The 20895-nt window shown below is 45.6% G+C and overlaps 2 protein-coding genes across 7 annotated transcripts; both read left to right on the forward strand.

The window, feature by feature from the left end:
- The first annotated feature begins 34 nt into the window (after nt 1–34).
- LOC115352427 (thiosulfate sulfurtransferase) lies at nt 35–8255 on the forward strand. The gene is made up of 2 exons (XM_030040579.2): nt 35–697; nt 7769–8255. The coding sequence occupies exons 1-2, from the start codon at nt 112–114 to the stop codon at nt 8065–8067; spliced, it is 885 nt and encodes a 294-aa protein (XP_029896439.1). The 5' UTR covers nt 35–111; the 3' UTR covers nt 8068–8255.
- A 54-nt stretch (nt 8256–8309) lies between these two features.
- On the forward strand, nt 8310–19072 carry TEX33 (testis expressed 33). 6 transcript variants are annotated; one of them, XM_041129561.1, is made up of 8 exons: nt 8310–8385; nt 8765–8967; nt 11731–11806; nt 12467–13113; nt 13653–13800; nt 15029–15139; nt 15352–15468; nt 17074–19072. In XM_041129561.1, exons 2-7 carry the CDS (start codon nt 8950–8952, stop codon nt 15435–15437), a joined length of 1086 nt encoding a protein of 361 aa, XP_040985495.1. In that variant the 5' UTR covers nt 8310–8385; nt 8765–8949; the 3' UTR covers nt 15438–15468; nt 17074–19072. The 6 variants fall into 6 exon arrangements, 5 of the variants coding, with proteins under 5 accessions (XP_040985495.1, XP_040985494.1, XP_040985493.1 ...); XR_005934225.1 differs by having other exon boundaries at nt 8350–8967; nt 17074–17285; nt 17772–19070; XM_041129560.1 differs by having other exon boundaries at nt 8350–8496.
- Nucleotides 19073–20895: the final 1823 nt, after the last annotated feature.

Consider the following 20895-nt stretch of genomic DNA (forward strand, 5'->3'; position numbering starts at 1 on the left):
CGGCACCTCCCGGTTCGCGTCCCCCCTTCCCGCCGCCGCCGCCATTTTGTGTGTGTGTGTGTGGTGTGTGGTCCCGCGGGCGGCGCCCCCTCTCGGCCTCCGCCCTCCGAGATGGCGCCGCAGGTGCTGGGCAGGGCGCTGGTCAGCGCCAAATGGCTCTCGGAGGCCTTGCGGGCCGGGCGGGCGGGGACGAGCCTGCGGGTCCTGGATGCTTCCTGGTACCCACCGCAGGAGCGAAACGCCCGGCAGGAATTCAAGGAGAGGCACATCCCTGGGGCGTCCTTCTTCGACATCGAGGAGTGCCGCGACCAGTCGTCCCCGTACGACTTCATGCTGCCCAGCGAGTCCCGCTTCGCCGACTACGTGGGGGGCCTGGGGGTCAGCAACGACACCCACGTCGTGGTGTACGACGGGGACAACCTGGGCACCTTCTACGCTCCCCGCGCCTGGTGGATGTTCCGGGCTTTCGGGCACAAGGAGGTCTCCGTGCTGAATGGCGGCTTCAAGAACTGGGTGAAGGAGGGCCACCCCGTCACGGCGGAGGTCAGCCGGCCCGCCCCGGCCGTCTTTAAGGCCAAGCTGAACACAGCCCTGCTGAAGACCTTTGAGGAGATGATGCAGAATGTGGGGTCCGTGCGGTTCCAGGTGGTGGATTCCCGCCCCGAGGGCCGGTTCCGGGGGACCGAGCTGGACCAAGGTAACGGAGGTGGGAACGGCACCCGCTCCCCGCACCGGAGCGGGATGAGTGTCGATACTAGTCTGGGTGTAACAACTCGTCCCAGCCCGCAAACAGATTTTCCTAACGCACAGGCGTGCCTCAGCCTAACTTGTTGATTTACCTTAAGGGATCCACAGTTGAGCATTCGGATCCCGGTGCCCTCACAGAATGCTTTTCTTGTAGTTGTCTGTAGAGCTGCAGGAGGAAATAGTAGAAAAGGTCTGCAGTCGGTTGGCTCCAGGATCCCCCATCCCACACCCTGCAGAAGTTAATCAGACAGAATGCAAACACGGGAGGTGGGAGCTCCCAGGGGTTTGTTCAGGGTCCTATCTAACACCAGCAGACACACACAGACTATCAGTATTCATACAGGCACCTCTCACCATAATGAATGCACCAGCAAAAGCCCAGGGTTTAGGCAATACAGTAACCCAAGGGACATTTTCCTTCTTGCTCTGGTTCCCAGCAAATGAGAGCTTGCTCGAGCTGATCTTTATCTTTTTGCTCTCTGCCATTAAATCTAACAAACTTAAGCAAGAAAAGCCCCAAACCCTTCCTGAATGTATGGGCTGTCAACCTGTCTCTTCTGGATGCCCCAAGTAACAGCAACAAAAATTGATTTTGTTATGTTTGTCAAACACAGGCAAGCAGCGAGGAGGCGGGGGAGTCCTGTGCAGTGGGGACAGCTGGTGCAGCAATGTGCCTGGAACGAAATTCAAGTTGGTTGTTAAAGGAGGCCCTTACGGTGTAATTTAAGCCTTGGTATATCCCAGAATAACCTCTCCTCCAAAAGGGAATCACAGAAATGGTTTAAAAAGAAATGCAGAGTTTCAAAAACAAAGCACAGGAAAGCTCAGCAACAGTTGTTGGGTCTGAATTGAGCTGCACGCTGCAGGAGCGGGTGTGCGGCAGGCTTCTGCAGTCCTCAGGCAGTGCTGCACTGCTGCCTTGCAGGTCGATTGTCATTCTGTTCTGGCTGTTTTCTTACGTGTGTGCTGCTGGACAGCCATTGAGTGTGACACCGTGCCCCGAAATAAATTCCTGCGTCTGAACCTCAGGAGCGTTTGGCTGTAAATGGCTCTGTACACGTGGTTTGCATAAGTGTCTACAGTGAGCCCCCCCCAAACACACTCGACCTGTGCAAGACAATGCTGAAGGTTGAGCGAGGTAATGGGAGTGACAGAGGAGACTGTTGCAGGGAGAGAGGGGGAGTTAGGTTTATCACTCATTCTCTTTCTTCACCTACTGCAGCCCATCAAAGTGAAGGTTGAATTTTAACCTTAAGACATGAATAAAACGCTCCTCACTGGGAGCTGGTGGATTTTGCATTCTCTTTCCCAAAGTGGAAGTTGTCACCAGGTGACAAATACCGCAGCCCCTTGAAAACAGCATCTTGAAAACAGATTTTTCCTTTGAAATGAGTCAGCATGGAACAGTTTATTCGTGGTGGTCCGGTTTTGCTTCCCACAGCAGATCCAGCAGGATAAGCACTCCTGCTGCAGCTGCTTGTTCCACAGGACCTTGACAGCCTTCTGAACCAGGCTAGCCAGTAGCTGCACTACAGCCAGCAGTGGGTAAAAGGCAGCGCTTACACCTAAAAGAGCAATTTGAAATCAATGCTCATTAATTACAGGGGTCATCCAATCAGGGAGGAGAAACGTTGCCTGCAATTTAGAGAAGAATGGTCTTGAGGTGATTTCAGTTTAATTATTGCCTCAGCTCTTGACTTCCTAATTAAGTCAATTAGTCTCTCCAGTTCCATGAACTCCATCTCTAGAAGAGGCTAATTTCAGCTGACTCTTTTGCCTCTTTAGTTTTTCAGCTCCTTGTGGTAAGAATTAGTTGTCCCTGTTTTATTTTTATGCAGCAGCTACCTTGCTGGGATTTAGACCTCTGTAGCGTTCAAGATAAACCATAATACATGGCTAATTTTTAGTTGCTGGGAGGGGTTTACCTAGGTTGCCAGGGTGGAAAAAAAATGGATGGTGTTTCTGTAAGCCAGCTCTCATAGGTCTTAAACGCAGGTATTGCTCTGGATGAAAAAGCTTGGATGTTCATGCATGGTGTGCAGCATAAACCCATCAGGTGTGCAGCCCTGACCTATGCACTGAGTGGTTAAAGGTGTCCCTGCGCAGTGCTGTGTTTCTGGAGGAACTAGTAACGTGGTCCTGCTCGCTAGCTGTGATTCAGCAGCGGACCAGCCAGGTTCTGCAAGGGCCTGCTTACACAGGCGCTGTAGGGTGCAGGTCTATGGAGCCAGCCTGAACTGAGACGATCCCAGGCAATCCAGGGACAGCTGATAAAAATAATTACATGATGGTTACCAATGCTGAGTCTCTCTGAGTATTGGGCACTGAAAACTGAGGAACAAGAATTACGGTTGAACAAATGCATACAGAAAAGTTGTGAATTTCTGAATTCTTTTGCAGACACCTGAGAAAAGAGGGGAAGGTTGCCAGACAAGAAATCCGTTATCTAAAAAAGAAAGCAAACCCAAAGTCGTTTCATGAGCTTTCAACTATTTTTCTTCTCATTCTCAGCCCTTGGGTAGTCCTTGTCTCCCTTGCACATATGCAACGCTTAAGGTTTTGCCCATTTTCCCAGTTCTCAGTCCTCCCTGCCCCAAACACAAAGCTTTTGCTCATATTGAATGTTCAGTGGCGGTGGGAGTGTGAATGAAATGATGCTGCTTCTTCCTTCTCTTCTCCTAGTGGAGTCTGCAACTGGGAGTGGACTGGCTCTACTTGGACCATGAAGTAATACTCAAGGCACAACATGGAGAGTGAAAGACTTCATCAAAGTCTGTCTCAACCCACAGGAACCTACAGTCCAAAACTGTCTATTCATGTGATGAGGGTGAAACATCAGCTGCCAGAATTAGCACCATGGCTCTGCTGGTTCTTAGGGTTTTTTCTGGCTGTATACGCACACAGTATTTTGACATTGGTGGCAAAGGCCTATTGATCTGACTGTGAGGACTCTCAGGGAGCTGGCCGGGACCAAGGTTAAAGTGTTCCTTCCAATGAGTTCATGGTAGGTTAGGTGAGATCACTAATGGTCCCTTCTGAGGCATACAGTTTGAATGGAAGAGAAAGATAAGAAAGGAGGCAACAGAGGAGGCATTTGGAAAGGAACAGCTATCTGCAGCCAGCCAGCTCCAAGACCAAGGGGAGTTAAATGTGCACAAGGCACATCTTTTATCTTTTTGACGTTAAGAAATTCCATTTGGAGCTTTCATCACAAAGGGAAATGCTAGAGAGAAGGGGCTGTAGTCTTAGCTAGATAAATAGCCAACAAAAAAATATATATTTAAGCAGAGAATCTTAACAGATGTGGAAAAGGGGATTAAGCAGTGAAGAAGATAACATATTACAGGTTACAAATTGTGAGGGAGGATTGCCAGAAGCCAAGCTGAGTGAGACTTGGCAAAAGGAATTAAAAAAATAACAAAAACTGCTGGAGCAAAGTGAATAAAAAGAGAACAAGGAGAGAAGGAGTAAATAGGGTTGCTATGCAGTTAGCAGGGGTTCCAGATGAAAGATTATTTGTGTACAGCTTCAGAATTATACTGAGTCTGTGCTACGATCTTTTTTTTCTCCAGAGGATAAGTCTGCAGAGTAGGAGGAGGGGTAGCAAGAAGAAGGGGAAAGAGTGGAAATTATAATTCTTAAAGGGGGAGTATAACCAAAAGATATCCATGTGCTCAAATTTGTCAGGCAGATGATCTCCATCCCAAATAAGTGTCAAAAATCAGTCATGTGACATTGCAACTCCATGAGGCAAGAATTTAATAAATTTAATCAGAGCATGGTTCTGTAGGACAGAAGCACTAGCAAAGTTTATATTTGTATTTAGGCTAGGAGGTACAGCACAACCTAGGCAGCTGTTGATCTATTATCATAACATGGATAGACTGGAAGACTTTCAAAAAATGCTCAAGAAAAATTATTTGAAATGAAGGCAAAATTGAATAAAATACCTCGTTAAACTTGTACAGCAGCTAGGGGCTCTATTTCCTTGCCAACATTATTGATTTGCCAGATAAGAGAAATGGGAACATGCATGCCTGGAAGTTATGTCTGATCTTTTCTTGCAGCCATTGGAAGCACCTGTGAGGTAGATTTGTTCCATTTGGACTTCATTAATACTTTGGACATAGTATTAGAGGGGTAATTATTAGTTCAATGTGAGAAGAGGGCAGTGATAGAAGAGACAGGAGGTATAACGCTACAGAGAGCAAGGTTGGATGCTTAGTAGCCCAAAACACTTAATTGCTTGTTTAGGCTAAGGGCATGAGGCTGTTGGGAGTGCTGAGTGCTCGCCGTCAGTATGTTGGAGCAGTAGCAGAAAGGGAAAAAAACCTATTTCAGCCGCAGGGCAATGTTAGCTCAAGGATAAATGGTGTATGGACTGACTGCGATGAACTTAATGTTGGAAATGAATATTCCTCTTCATGTGAGGAAGCAGGTGCCTCAGCGGAAAGTTTCATGGCAAGAATCCAAACTGGTTCTGAGATGGATGCTTTTATGAGAGCAAGCCTATAAAGTGATCACTGTAGTCACTGGGAGACAGGCTCTGTAATCCTAGGGTTCCTTCCTGGAGTTACTAAGGGTGACTGCGTGAATCTGGCGTGGAGTATGCTCTGTGTCATATGAGGCAGAGGCAGATGTATCCTCTCCCCTGTTCAGATCCCAGCTGCCTCCAGCCTTGCCTTCCAGTCCTGTGTTTCTCTGCTCTTGTCCTAGCAGAGATAGCGAGCTAATAAAACTTCCTCAACCACTCAAGAGCACTTCATAGGCAGTCCAAGGGATTGTGGTTGTGCAATGTCAGCTCTTCCTTTCAGCTGAACATTCACATACATGAGTAAATGTAGTTACTACAGAATTCCCCATCTTTCACTTGCGGAGTACAAGCACTGGTTTCTGACTCCAACAGAATTTTTAATCTCTGGAGCAAGGAAGTCTCCCTGTAGATTAAAGTTAAAAATGCTCTAAAATGAGACTTCTTTTCAAATCTACTCAGCTGCTAACTGAAGAGTTGTTTAAGGGTGGTGAGTGTATGACACAGCAGTCTCCGATGAGAGGTATAAACCATATTATTTTAATATGTGTGAACAATCTAGAAAAGTGATCATGACCATGGGGCCTGGGACACCTAAGAACCGAATCAGTGGCCCAGCAAGCTTCTTTGAGCAAGAGCTGGCCCTTCTAGTTCAGCCTCCAGGACTTCTTGATCTCAGTACACTTCCCAGTGCCCTAGGATGGTGTGAGAGTGTTGTTCTGTGGCCCACAGACTTGTCTGTATTGGGGTCATCACCAATACTGCGGCAGAGCCTTGCAGAAATCCCTTGCCAAATGACAGGGTCAGGACCATTCACTCTGTGGAATACCTAGGCATGTAATGCTCCAGCGAGCAGCTCTGCAGTCTGAGAACTACAAACAAAGTTTTCTCACACCCATCATTTGTATCATTTTTATTTCCCCTCTGTCATACAGACACTGTATTAATGAGCGTGGGGTTTGTGGTTCTCTGTACTGAAGTGATGAACTGTTGTTTTCTGGAATTGGAAAAAATGTGGTGAAAGGATCAGTCCAAAACACTGTCTTTTTATTTTTTTTAAATGTTAGTCCCTCCAGAAGTCAGCAGTTTTTCTCCCAACTTCTCCCTGTAATGGTAAACACTTCTGAAGGATGCATGAGGTGACTAGTAGACAACAGTGCCAGATTTCTAAGGCACTCAGGGAGGTTGAATCAAGAGACAAAGAGTGTCCATCTGGAACAGGGAGAGATCTTGTGAAGCTGACTCAGGGCAGCTTTGGTTGTCTTTAGGCTCTCACTCTTTGTCCAGCAGAGCAAAAATCCCCTCCTCAATACCTCACCAAAACCCTGTTTTCCCCTTGTGACATATTTCATCATGTCATGACATCACTCTGCATGAGCGATGAAACTGCAGTGTCATTATGATGTGTGATGTCAATCTCTGACTAGGTATACTTTAATCATTTGACTGACAAATGTTCCCTGCCCCAATCTCTCCCATCTCCTGAGATCAGTTACCCTCATGACTTAGGCAAGCGGAAAGCTGTCAGTGAAACAGATTACTATTTATGTGACTTTCCCAGGGCTGTTCAAACCTGGCAAGGAACCATTCCCTGAAATGCATTTTCAATGTAATACGTAATGTTTCCTGTTCCAGTGAGGCTTGATCCAAAGCCTCGCAAAGTCAGTGGAAAAGCTTCCATTGAGTGTAATGGACTTTGATTAAGCCTATAGTGACAGAGTTTGAATTTCAAGGGCATTATGAAAATCTTATCCATCATATTTTTATATTTGCTTCTCTCTAAAGACCTTGTTCTCGAGATGCAACTTCCAACTTGACTGAAGTGGTCAGTTATACCAGTAGAAAAACAGAACCCATGCTGATTTCATCCGTGGAGTGGATAAAAAGTGATACAAAATCTAAATTCTCACTTCTCTGACCCCATTGCCCTCGGATAGCTGCCTCAGCAGTAATGTGGCTGACTTTAAGGTTGCTTTACTTTTCTGAAATACAATTTTAAGGTGACGCAGGAATGAACTGTGAACAGATAATAACTTTCACAAATTCCACATACAAGCCACACTTCCTGCTTCTGAAAGGTGTGTCACTACACACTGCTGGCATATTTGGGGAAGGTCAGAAATGCACTGCTGCATTCCTCTTTACACAGATCCCCTTAATGCCTTTGTTAGGATCTTTTCTGTGGTGGTTCTTTGATTCTTGTCACGTCTAGGGCTTCTTCAGATTCCTGCCTGTCATTGCTTTCAGGGGGGAAATAGTTTGCTAAATATTGTGGAAGTTTTGACTTCAGCGAAGTCGAATAATCTTTGTCCTCCTCTTTTTAGCTCCATACTGCTTTGCATCTTCATCATCACCTGAAACAAATGAGTATCTTGGAAAGAGTGGGAGTATCTGCAGTGATGTCTCTGTAATGTCTTTTTTGTAGGTGTCTTTCATCACCTACGTTAATCTCTCCTTGCTCATGTTTCCTTTTCTTGTTCACTCTTGCAGGGCTGGAATCTGGTCACATCCCTGGTGCTGTGAACATACCCTTCCACTCATTCCTAACAGAAACTGGCCATGAGAAGAGTATTGAGGAGATCCAACAAATATTCCGTGAGAAGGAAGTGGATCTCTCAAAGCCACTGACGGCCACGTGCCGCAAAGGTGTCACGGCATGTCACATTGCCTTGGCAGCCTACCTGTGTGGCAAGCGTGATGTGGCTATTTATGACGGTTCCTGGTCAGAGTGGTCCCAGCGTGCCCCACCTCGCTACAAGGTCTCTGAGTTGAAGCGCAACAAGGCCTAGAGGGAGAGCTCTTTCTTGGGCAATGAGATCTAGCAGCTGTCTCCAGCCCAGGGTACAGGGAAAGGGAGGAGGTGGAAGTAAAGAAAAAACATGCCGATTCATGTTTTGCCAGTTTTTCTAAGAGTGATCGGTAGATTTCTGTCAATCTTTTGGTTTCTCACAATGAATAAAGTCTACTTCTAAGATGATGCATCTCTGAATATTTCTAATTCTTCTCTGTTGCCTGTGACCTGCTTGTGCTGGGTGGGAAAAGCAGCTTTGCAACATGAAGGAGAGTTGCACTCTTCCCTGGAGACTTGCAGAAATTCTGGTGACCTGGTGAGAGCTCGGGTCCGCGGTGGCGCACAATGGATGAAAAGTCCAGGGCTAAAATATAGCACTGGGTGCTGGACACAGAGGGCCAAGCTGTGGTTCTGTCATTGACTCAATGTAAGACCTTTTGCCAGCCCAACATCTCCCCTTGTCTAATGTGCAAAATGGGGGCACCTTCCCCTTCCTCTCTGATGGGGGTCAGTGAGCTCATGTGAAGCATTTGGAAATGCTAGAAGATGCAGTTCTGCTGAAATATAGTCTTGTTGATTATCGTGACTGTGTTACGAAAGTCTCTAAGAAATCCTATGTATGCAGTGAGACCTTCTGGGCACAGGTGTTTTGTGAGACATGACCCTTTTACTCTCCTCCTTGTTTGTCTTTTCAGTCAGCAAGGATGACACTGATGTCTGTTTCTTCTGGTTCCCGTGGAGACCACAGCTCATAGATAGAGGGAGGGTTGTTCCTTAGCAACCGTCTCAGCTCTTCCTCAGCCTTCATCCCACCTCCATAGCTGGACTTGAGCAGGACCTGCCTGCTTGTACAATTCACTGTGGCACCACATCAGGGATCATGGACCAGGTGAGAGAGGTAGTTATGGAAGAGGCTTTGCCTCTTGTTCAATCCTGGATCTTTTCTAATTTTTTATAACAACAACAAAAAAAAGATAAAAGATCCAAAGTCATTTTGACACCCATGGGGCTTCTCAGGTCTGGAAAGTCACTGAAATCTCCTCATATTTTGGAGGCCTAGACAGATGAGGAAGGCATATGAGACCGTTCCTGACCACATCTGGTGGCTGGTGAGAATGGCATACCGATTCCTACACCTGTCAGAGGAGGTTAATTTTCTGCCTGGGAAAGACTGCTCCCTCTTTCCTCCATGGCTCCATGTCAGGAAAGTCAGAGTGTTAGGCTATGCTAAACATACATTTTTTGTTTTCTTTTTCATTCAGAAAAAAGATCAAGTTTAATTATTTTTAGCTCTTTGATCAAAATATGTCTTTTATGGTATGTCATCTGTTGTCCCTCACAGAATTGACTTAGCAAAGGAATAAGTAGACATAGTTCTGTGGCTTCTGGTATCCAGGAGGATGGTCAAATGGCCTTTAAGTCCTTCTTGGCATCAAGACGTAGGAGTCTCAGAATGGTGCTTTGACTTTGGACCTTCAGGCTCAGAAGTAAAATGAACAATAAGCAGTAACAATAACATCGTACACAGTTGCAAACTAGAAAGTAGGAACAGTTGCAGGCTTCAGCATCATTTAATCCAGGAGGAACTGGGGAAATTAAAGTTATCAATGAACAGGATTTTGGAAAGGAGTACATTGCCTCATTACAAAGAAATTCTGCTTCGTTGGAAGAAGTGGGAGAGGAGGAATTTCTACAACAGCAGACTGGAAAGTTCTTTCCACTGAATATAGTAATAATAACAGACAGACATGTTTTTCTTTTAAGTGGGAGGTGGGAGTTAACACAGGAGTTTATTTAGCAACACAGATTCCTTCACATTGATCGTGTGTAAATGGCTCTTCTTTAAAAAGAATGAAAAATGATACAGAAAAGAAACAGATCGTGAGCCAGGACTGGCTTCCTCTCTTCATCTCTTGTGGCCTTGTTCTTTTTGTGGGAGAGGTTCTGTCTCTTAACACATTTGCAGAGCACACAGCACTGACTCCTGGAGTCTGATAAAGTAACTTCAGCTTCAGGATCCCAATATTGTACCAGACATGCTGCTGCAAACTACTGGCACAGTGTAAAACATAAGCTGCTGGTTCAAGTCAGTTGGTGAGTTAACTTTGAAGCAGTAGGCTGCCTGCCCCGTCGGCTGGTGTCTTCATTCCAATAACTAACCTCAAGAGCAGAAGGTAAGCATATATGTCATGTCATGAGCTAATTTGACAAATGCAAACATGTATCCCTACCTGATCCAGATCCCATTTGTACTGCTGCTAGTGCCAGCAGGCTCACAATTAGCATATTCACCACCACGGGCCATGGCTTTAGTTGTAACCTGTCTGTTGTGGTTTAACCCCAGCCAGCAACTAAGCACCACGCAGCTGCTCACTCACTCCCCCCGCACCCAGTGGGATGGGGGAGAGAATCAGAAAAAAAAGTAAAACTTGTGGGTTGAGATAAGAACAGTTTAATAGAACAGAAAGGAAGAAACTAATAATGATAGTGATAACAATAATAAAATTATAATAATAAAAGGATTGGAATATACAAGTGATGCACAATGCAATTGCTCACCACCCACCGACCGATGCCCAGTTAGTTCCCAAGCAGCAATTCCCCCGCAGCCCCACTCCCCCCAGTATATATACTGGCCATGACGTCACATGGTATGGAATACCCCTTTGGCCAGTTTGGGTCAGCTGTCCTGGCTGTGTCCCCTCCCAACTTTTTTCTGTGCCCCTCCAGCCTTCTTGCTGGCTGGGCATGAGAAGCTGAAAAATCCTTGACTTAGTCTAAACACTACTTGGCAACAACTGAAAACATCAGTGTGTTATCAACATTGTTCTCATACTAAATTCAAAACATAACACTATACCAGCTACTAGGAAGACAATTAACTCTATCCCAGCTGAAACCAGGACACTGTCACAGGTTTCACATGGGCCAAGCCTGTAGGGCCCCGCTGGGATGAGGAACAGAGGCCATCGGCAGGACACGACTGAGGGTTACGCAGACATTCCCTCTGCAGGAAAGACATGAGTTTCCTCCTAGTGCATGAGGCAGTTTGCAAAGGCTGGGTGCTGGATCAATCACATCAGCAGGACTAGCAAAGCAAAACGGGATCGTCTGTGCCAGAATCAGGGAAGAAACCCTGTCTCCAGCCTGTCTGTCTTCCTTTGCATAGGCAGCATTGCACAGGCATTTTATGTTTATCACCTCCTCTCCCCATTTTTTCTGGCCTTACTTTAATGCACCAAGAGAAGGAACTGTTATAATTGTACAGCACATGACAGATCTGACATCTCTAGGTGCTTCAGAATAAAAAATGACATTTTCACTGAGTTTTTTTCCATTTTGGCTTGTGTCTGCACCACTGCCTGTGAAAACTCTTGCAGCCCAGTATTCCCCAGAGGCACTGGCTGGCCATGTCCTAGGCAGGCTGTCCCATCTGAGCTGTTAGTGTGAAATCCTGCAGGACTTCCATGCTTTTTCAATCTAAGAGGATCATGGGTTGTAGGACCAACCATGCAGGCAGGCAGGGACAGCTCTATCTTGGTCTAGGAAGGTGTATAATACATTTCTGTGAGAATAATCTACGTCATCTAAAGATGATCAGGACCACTGTCCCCTTCCTTCCCGTCTCTGGGCCTGACACAGCCTTTGTTTCTCTTCCAAGGGTGTGCTAGAGGTTCAAACTTCCCCTACACCTGATGTGGCAGAAAGTGACTCTGTGCTGGCCAACAGCAGTTCAGGTAAGCAAGATGGCAGAGAAGCTGTCCCTCCTTCAGAGCTTGCGTTGCAGTACAGCTCGTGAAGCTGTGTGTCATTCCCTCCCTCCTTTCATGCCATCCAGATTTGCATGTACCTCTGTGGGTGAAAACTACTTGGACAGAAATCCCATGTGCCATGGGCTGATGGGTTAAAATCCCCCTGCCCGAGAGTGTCTTCCTCCACTGGTGGACTTGTCTCAGTATCTCCCTGCATGAGCTCAGTAAGCCACTGATGTGCTGTAAACTCATCAGCAAATACCAATGAGTCACAGAGACTATAAATGCATGTTCATGAGAGTGAGAGTGATCATGGGTTGGAGGGGCCCCTACACATAAGAAAACACAGACCTTTGTGGGTGTGTTTGACCACAAGATTTTTACTTCCACACTTGTGTGCATGTTCATCTCTGAAGAACATTTAAGATTCCCCAGGAACCTTCACCTTGTTCAGCAGGAAGATTGGTATAATGCTGCTAGGTTGTTGGTTTTTAGTCCTTTCTTTCCCTCTTTGAGACCTTTAATGTTTCTTTTGTTGTCTAACAATGACACAATGACATGTCCGGTTGTTTCCAGCTCCATTTACAGTACCACCTGTCATCAAAAGAGTATCAAATTCATTGAGCTATTATTTTTGTCTTTAAGTGGAACCTAAGGAAGGGAAAAAGGAGCGTCTTCCAGAAGGCTTTTGTCCCAGCAGACAGAGAACTTCCCAAAGGAGCTCTAGCAGAGCCTCCTGGAAGATCCGCAAGGGCCCAGTGGCTCAGGGAACAGCAAAGGATTCCACATCTATTAAACACCAGGCATCTCCTTCTGCAAAGTGTGTTCAGCTTAAAAAACAGAGCAAACAGAGTCTCCAGGCCAAAACTCCTCCCATGCAGAGTCTTGATTTAAGAAGACTTGAAGAGGAAATAGAAGATACTTCTGCCACCAAAGAGCCAATAGTGGGGCATGAGCCAAGGCAGAGGAACAGCACTTACTGCCTGTCTGCAATATCCAGGCAGAGGGAAGCAGAAGACATGAAACCTGTCTCAAATGCCGAAGAACCAGTAGCAGACCTGCACCAAACACTGAGGTCTAGAGGGCCTGGATCTTCCCGGAAGACCATCAAAGCTAGCTATGAAAAAGCCAAGAAGACCGACAGCAGATTAAGTGCCAAAGAGTCCTTAGCATCATTAGGCCCAGATATGAAAGCAGAATGGAAGCTTCTTCTGGAGAAGAGAAACAGCTTGATCCATACTAACAGCAAATACAAATTTGCCAGTGCAGATGAACTTACCAGTGATGAAGAGGTATTGGAGGAAGCCATTTCATGTATCCTTTGTGGCAGGTTGAAGGCTGTTTTTATGGTGTAGCGGGGGCTGAGTGGGTGAGATATTAGCAGTATATTAGCAGTTTCTGTTAGCAGTATATTAGCAGTTTCTAGAAGACATGTAGAGGGATGGATTTGGGCTTCACACTATGGGCCAGTGACATTCCACAGACAGCCTTTCCCAAGTCTTTTTAAATTTTGTTTTTCCATCCTTCTTTCATTTATAAGGTTCCTGTAGCCAGGCAGAGTCCCAACTCAGCAAGGCAAAACAATGTGGGACCAGGACCCAGTCCAGGGCCGAACACTGCCATCCCTTTCTAATTCCCCCCCTTTTTACCAGTCCTAGTCATCCCATGCAGTTACAATGCCTACAGAAGCCGCTGAGTGAGACTCAAGGTCAGACCCAGGTCCCAGGGATTAGTCACAGCTCAAAAACCTGTGCAGGCGTGGAAATGCCAGGAGTTTGCTGCACATACAGAATGTGGACTGACAGTGGTTCCTTGTTGTTCGTGTTTTCAGGAACGGCAAGCTCTGCGCAAGGCAGCATTAATCATGGGACAGAAAAGACTCAGCGAGCGTACTGTAATGCTAAAAAACTCCTTGAACTCTACATCTTTTGATGATTACAACCAGCTGGGTTTTAACCTGAGATCAAATGTCTTCCAAGGTGAGGGGACACACATACCTATGCCTGAACTTCAAAGCTAGTTCCATCTACACTTTTCCTGGCCTCGGGGCAGCCACACTGCTTTGGGTAGAGACCTGACTGTAGGTGACCCTCACTTCCCCCTCTTACTCCTTCTATCCATAGTCACTGCTTTTCCAGGCTCTGGTGCTTGAGGAAAGGAAAGCTAGAGCCTCCCTTTCTGTGTATTCCTTTCTTTTCTTTCACTCTTTTTTTCCCAAGGTGTGAAAAGTGAAGGTGTGTCATGACCCCTGTCCTCCATGTTTGGAGCTGCCTGAATGAACACCATTTTTAATTCAATGTTCCCTGTCATGTCCAGTCCCAAGTTACCTCCAGTTCCAATACTGATCTTATTTCTCTTCAAGACCTTTAGAGATGTGGGGCTCTGAAATGTCTTCCCTAAACTTCTGTTTCCAAGGTCCCCAGGGATCCCTCCATCTAAACAAATATTGGGAACTAAGCATTCATCCCATTCTTATTACTGTCATATCCAAGAAACTGAAATAATTGTCTCTGATTCCAGTTTCTCATGCACCAGCATGAGGCAGATTCCTTTTCCTTATACAGTACATTCCATGACAAGACCTTGCTGGGTATTGAAGACTGCATTGTCCTGGGTTTGTGCAGTCACCCAGAAAGGAAGGACATCTTTCCCCAGGGAGCTCAAAATCTTTATTAGCAAGGAAAGGGTATAATAAAAAGGTAGGTGAAGAGGAAAGGATGAGAGATTAAAATAAACCCCCCTCAAATGGCTAAAAGTCAAGAGGGGATAAAAAGAGAAGTCACAGTTGGGAACTATTTGTTAAGTGTTGTGGCAGAAAAGGAGCTCAGGAAGGCCTGGAGTGGTAAGATGGTGCTTTTTGTGGAGCTGTGCTGCTGAATAGGAAGTTACTCACAGGAATGAGGAGATTCAACAGGAGATAAGTGGACACTTGACTAAAGAAAGGGCACTGAGATACAAATCAAGATGATACCTCTGCGTGTGTCATACTTGAGGATGAAAAGCAGATAAATTGGCAAACAGAAGCTCCACCCTGGTTGATGATGAAGCTATTATTCAGCACCTAGCCACACACCTGATCAAAAGTATTTCAGTCAACACATGCCTTTTCTTGAGCCCTTGAAACTGCTGATGTTGCTCCCCTGCTCAATTCCAGGACTGCAGTAGGGCGATTTCTGCATACAGTTCCTTATTTGCTGTTCCTTGCAGGTGGCCCACTGGAGAGCCGAAGCTTGATGAAAGATTCCTACACCCCTGATATAATTCGGAAGGCAATCAGGGATCCCAAGAATTGGCACGGGAGGAGGACTGATGAGCTAGGTATGGCTTCTGCCAGGAAAAGTACATTGCTGAATTCCTGAGATGGGTGCTGCTTCTGCCAAGGGTAATTGGAAGGGTTTGGGCAAAGGTGCGGGGGGACTAGAAATTGGCATTTTCATGAGAGGGGAGCTCTAGAGCTAGAAAAAAATCCTTGACGAATGATAGCATTAGAAGGGAGGCTGTAACTGAACTATGATTTGCCTTCTTTACAGGGAAATGGCATCAGAAAAATGCCCTAAATCTCAACCTGCAGAAAACATTGGAGGACAAATATGGGAAGAAAAAAGGCAAGCCTTAGAAGATGAAGGTTGAGGATTGGAGTGCATTCAGTGAGGGATCTTTTTCCTCAGCCACCTAATAAACCTCCATATAGAGCATGAACTCATTGCTTGCTAGTTGTCAACAGCAGATTTGTTGCTGGTGCTCTTTTCCCCTCTCAGTTAGGGTGTCTTTGGGGAGAGCAATGCAAGATAAATTTGAATGTGAATACAAAAAAAATCACTTTGTTGGTCACTGATAAGGTTGGCCTGATCAGTGTGTGAGGCACACACCCTTGCAGAGGGATGTGGTGGTGAGAGAAGGCCACAGAGAAATTCATCTGCTCAGCACATAAGGTGGAGTAGGAGCTGTGAGCGGTTTGAGAGGGCGGTGGCGGGGGGGGTGCGTGTGTGTGCATACGTGTGTGTGCATACGTGTGTGTGCATACGTGTGTGCATGCGAACTCACGTTTGCCAGAAGATTTGTGATACTTTGACAGTTGCCCCAGCAGTCCAGAGAGAAGTACAGAGGATTCACTGGGAATGAACCAGGGTTGCCCAAGGACCTGAATGCCGCCTACCTCTCCCCACGCTGAAAAGCTGCAAAATTCCCACACAGGGAAGCTTCAGAGCTGTATGTTCATAGCAGCTAGACACACCAAGCAAAGAACCAGCTCCTTGTCAATGCTTCCGAGGCGAATTCAGGCTCTTGCCAGAAAGGTACCAAACGGTGTCCACTCAATAGCTTGGGCAGAACTCTATATGATTGGTACCAGATGGCTACGTGGGGTAGGAAAGGAGGGTTCTCTGCCCAGCACTCTAGTTTTGTTGTTACATCTGCCACATGGAGGATTTCGGGGAAAGCCCTTACCCAGGCAGGGAGCAGCAGTAATGTGCAAAAACAAATGGAAACTCACCTGAGAAGCAGAGGCATCAGGTTATTCACTAAAGCCCACACTATTTGCAGGCCAAGCCAATGCAAAAAAAATGCTGACTTCATGACAGTAGTGAAGGAGGTTAAAATGTAACTAATGATAATCAAGTGCTCAGCTTATCCCACCGAAAGGGAACAGGAAAGCTGCAAGAAGCCCCAGGCCTTCTCCAATCTGCAAATCACCCCACAATGTGAATGGACCCTTACTGAGGCTCTCATAAGCCCTACTCACCCCATCAGCCCTTTTCCTAACTCAAATGTCTGTCAGAGGGAAGCACACGTGTCCACCACACAGTCTGCACAATCTGAAGTTCGGAGAGTGCATCTGGACAGTAGCCAAGGAGCACCCAAGGGCTTGAATGATGCAGGACATGCAGGGTCTTTAGGGCTTCCTGATGTGTTTTTCTCACAGTATTTAATGACCGTTATTGCAGGATCCTGCCATCCAGCTCCAAAGTGTAGCAGTTTGGTGCAGCAATCACAAAGTACGTGTCTGGGAATAGCGATGCCCTGATCTTTCCCGTCTGGTCCCAAGCTTTTACCATTTTAAAAGATTGATGCTTTGTTCACTGATATGAACTCTTTTGGGGCAGAATTAGGATTGTTACCTCACCCTTCATTGGCTGGCAATTAGATAGTAATATGCTGACTTCATGAAAGTAGTGAAGGAGGTTAAAATGTAACTAATGATAATCAAGTGCTCATCATTTTCTACCACAAATAATTAACCATTTGGAATTCAGATGTTTCCAGGCACATGTCCAAGTCTTTCAAATTAAGGAGACCGGCCAAATGGCAGCTTGTAGAAACCTCCCTGTGGGTTTTCCTTGTGCATCAGAACCAAGTGGCTCCTGCCTGAGCACACGCCACTCGAGCTTCAGCTGAACAGCGCAGCTCTGTAGGAACACTCTGTTCTCTGTGTTGCATCCAGCGCTGATGACCAACATGACTCCAGGTACATAATAAATGCTGTCTTCAGAGACCGCAGCAGGTCCTAATCCAGAAAACATGTTGCTGAACAGAAATCTACTGATGTTGTTTGGCATACTGGAAGCAGGCAGTTCAGGGCACGGTTAGCTAATACACAAAACATAACGTGGGCTGAATCAGCACATAGATTTACAGATCTATTTCTAATAGACACTAGACATTCTAATAGACATTAGAAATAGATATTAGGGCAGGCAGAAAGGCTCGTGAAGAGACTAGATCAGAGGGGGAACGGACTACACTCTGCCACAAACTGTGTTGTTTGCCTCCTGCAGTGGAGTAAAGTCACTTTGTACACTTTTTACAAATTAAAATATTTCTATAAGTACTTAAATAGTACAAAATAGTTGGCATTGTATAATGCATTCAAATAGGTGAGAGCTGTTTGATGCCAGATGAACATACAAGCGGCAATCCTTCTTCATCTTCTTTGCTTTGCCAAACGTTACAGCTTGTCTGAGAGGTGACACACCGAAAGCTGCAGCGATAACTGAGATGATAGCTTTCAGTGAGACAGCGCAGCTACTGGGAGCAATCAATACTTGAAGTCTCTGAGGGCTGAACAGACTAATTTAGCCAGAACCTTGGCAAGGAGCATTACCCTGTGTGGCACTCTGTTGACTAGAGTGCTTTGGGTACCCAAACATGCGTATTTAAAGCCGGCTTTGGAATCTCCAAGTAGCATGTCACATGCGGTTAGACAAGAACAAGGCTGAAGTAAGTGCTCACTGCGGCTGAAATCTCCCTTCTACCCATTCCTCTGCTTTCAGCAGTTCATTCCTTTTTGCTTGTTTTGTGCTGGTGCTGGCACTTCCCTGCCCACACTCTGAACTGATTCAACTTGATAATCCAGCAGAAAATCAATACAGAAGAAAAAAGCAGTTAACAGGTTAACAAATGAAATTTTCTAAGCAAAGGACCTTGTTGCAGGCAAGGCAGTGGGTGATGGGGTATGCAGATGTTGGGGAAGAGGAGTGGAGGGGGAAATGGCCTTTCACTGCCTTTTTTATGCATTGAAAAATTAGTTGGCCTCTGTTATACTGTCTCACTGAACTCAGCACCCCGCAACATAGGTAGCCTGTATTTAAGTGATTTTACAAGGTCTGATCATTGGGTGGCAGCTCTGAGCCAATGTTTTTATCTGACAGGGCAGAACTTGGAAAAAAAAAATGGGTTCTTCTCTGGTTTAGCTAAACCATTCACCAAAATAGCTAAGGACTGTTTCAGTCATCTATTAACAGTCAATGCACTTGAAATATAGATACTCATACTATAGCAATTTGAAATAGAAGAGACAAATTGCATCCAAGCTTCTGCAGCACTCTCCTCGTACCTTCTAGTTTTTCCTGCAGTAATGGGTGTTTTGCAGTTTAGGTTTATGCATCCCTGCAGTTGAGGCACAGATCATTTTGCAGGATATCAGTTTTAATAAAGATTTCCTGTTCTCCAGCCAATCTTTTTTTTTTTTTCTTTTCATTTAACCCTTTGACTTCTGCCTATCTATCTCATGCTATCCTGAAGGATTTCAACCTTTAGTATCTCCACTGCAAATGATTTTGAATGGTTCATTAAAGAAATGGTAACAACTGTAAGAACAGGAGAGAGTCACTGCAAGAACTCTGATAAGAGTCTTCAGCCTGCTATTAAATTCAATCCTTTATGCTGTAAAGCTTGTACTGAAATAAAACTTAAATTCAGAGCTACATCTATCCTGAGGTAAGCCCAGTATTCCTAAAAGAATGAGTTCTTACTGCTGATCCTGCCTATAATGGGATAAAAGAGAAATCCAGCACTGCTTGAAGCAGCTAGAGATCACAACAAAGCGGGAGCAAGTGAATTGACTTCAGTGGATTTCACTCTCAGGCACTGGGGTTGAAATACAATTGTGTCTTAAATTTAAAGATATTTAAAACACTTATCTATCAAGAGAGAATGGTGTTTTGAGGGTTAGGGATTACCTGTGGTGTTCCCCTTGATAGTAGTAGAGCAAAGGAGCCATGGAGCAAGAAAGTTTAATAAACCAAATCCAAATGGTGTGTTCCTCAGGGTTCTCTTTGGGTTTTGTTTGCCACAGACTCCTCTCCGAGCATCTGAAATGTTGAGGGGGCAGTGTGGGACTGCGGACAGAACCAAGGCTTCATGGGCTAAAGCTGCCAAGAGCAGCGGCCCAGCATCAGAGGTGGGATACTGCACTTGGAAACAAGTATGAGAAGTTTAAGAGCAACATCTCCGTACAGATGGACAGTGGAGTCTCTCAGCTCTTGGCAAAACAGGGGAGTGGGCTACATTACCAAGAAGCTTTCTAGCTTTCTGGTTCTATTGCTGATTTTAGTACACAGGTCTACCAGTGTTTATGCGGAGTTGCCATTTTCTCCCTTTTAATAAAATTCCTTTTCTTTTAAACCCTTGGATTCATTGTTCTTGAGCAGGAAAACTGATTATCCAAGCTCATTATGTGCCCAAGCAAAATCATTTTCTTTTCCTATAACCTGAGAGGCTTGAACTGAAATCAATTACCTATTTTTAGAAAGGAGCCCTAGCTAAATCTGGCTTCTTCCCCTGCCAGTCACACCTATCAGGGGAATGAGAAGCAAGACTATCTAAATGCAGGTACATGGGAATTATGGCCTGTTCCTTTTACCAAATACATCAATATAACTAAGAAAGGGGTAGGGTCACTTGAGATCTTTCACCACGTTGAACTAGAAGCTGGACAGGAGAGGTAGCATTTGTGGAAAGAAAATGGCATTATAATGGTGTCATTTTTCAAATTTTTCTCTTGGTTATCCAAGACCCCTACAACTCCAGCAGGCTTTGCTGAGTCTCAAAGCTGGCTACTTTCCTTTCCTCAACAGCTTTCTTTAGTATTCTGAAGATCTGAGTGACCTCAATATTCTCTGCATTGTCTTCCTTGCCACTGAGGGATCCACCATAATGTGCAGGATATCTGATCATTTTAATGGAGTTCCAAAATTTATTTACTTGGTGTGGTGAGTTGACCTTGGCTGGCTGCCAGGTGCCCACCAAGCTGCTATATCACTCCCCCTCCTCAGCTGGACAGGGGAAGAAAAAAGGCTGTGATGAAAGGCTGGTGAGTCGAGATAAGGACAGGGAAATCACTCAGCAATTACTGTCATGGGCAAAAAAGACTCAACTTGGGAAAATTAATTTAATTTATTGCCAATCAAAATCAGAGTAGGATAATGAGAGATAAAACCAAATCTTAAACCACCTTCCCCCACCCATCCCTTCTTCCTAGGCTTAGCTTCACTCTCAATTTCTCTACCCCCTCCCCCGGAGTGGCTCAGGAGGATGGGGAATGGGGGTTGGGGTCAGTTCATCACACCTTGTCTCTGCTGCTCCTTCCTCCTCATGCTCATCCCCTGCTCCAGCGTGGGATCCCCCCCACGGGAGACAGTTCTCCACAAACTTCTCCAACATGAGTCCTTCCCACGGGCTGCAGTTCTTCACAAACTGCTCCAGTGTGGGTCCTTTCCATGGGCTGCAGTCCTTCAGGCACAGATTGCTCCAGCGTGGGCTTCCCACAGGGTCACAGCCTCCTTCGGGCATATGCC

Source organism: Aquila chrysaetos, chromosome 17, assembly GCF_900496995.4.
Source record: "Aquila chrysaetos chrysaetos chromosome 17, bAquChr1.4, whole genome shotgun sequence".
NCBI classification, from domain to species: Eukaryota; Metazoa; Chordata; class Aves; order Accipitriformes; family Accipitridae; genus Aquila; species Aquila chrysaetos.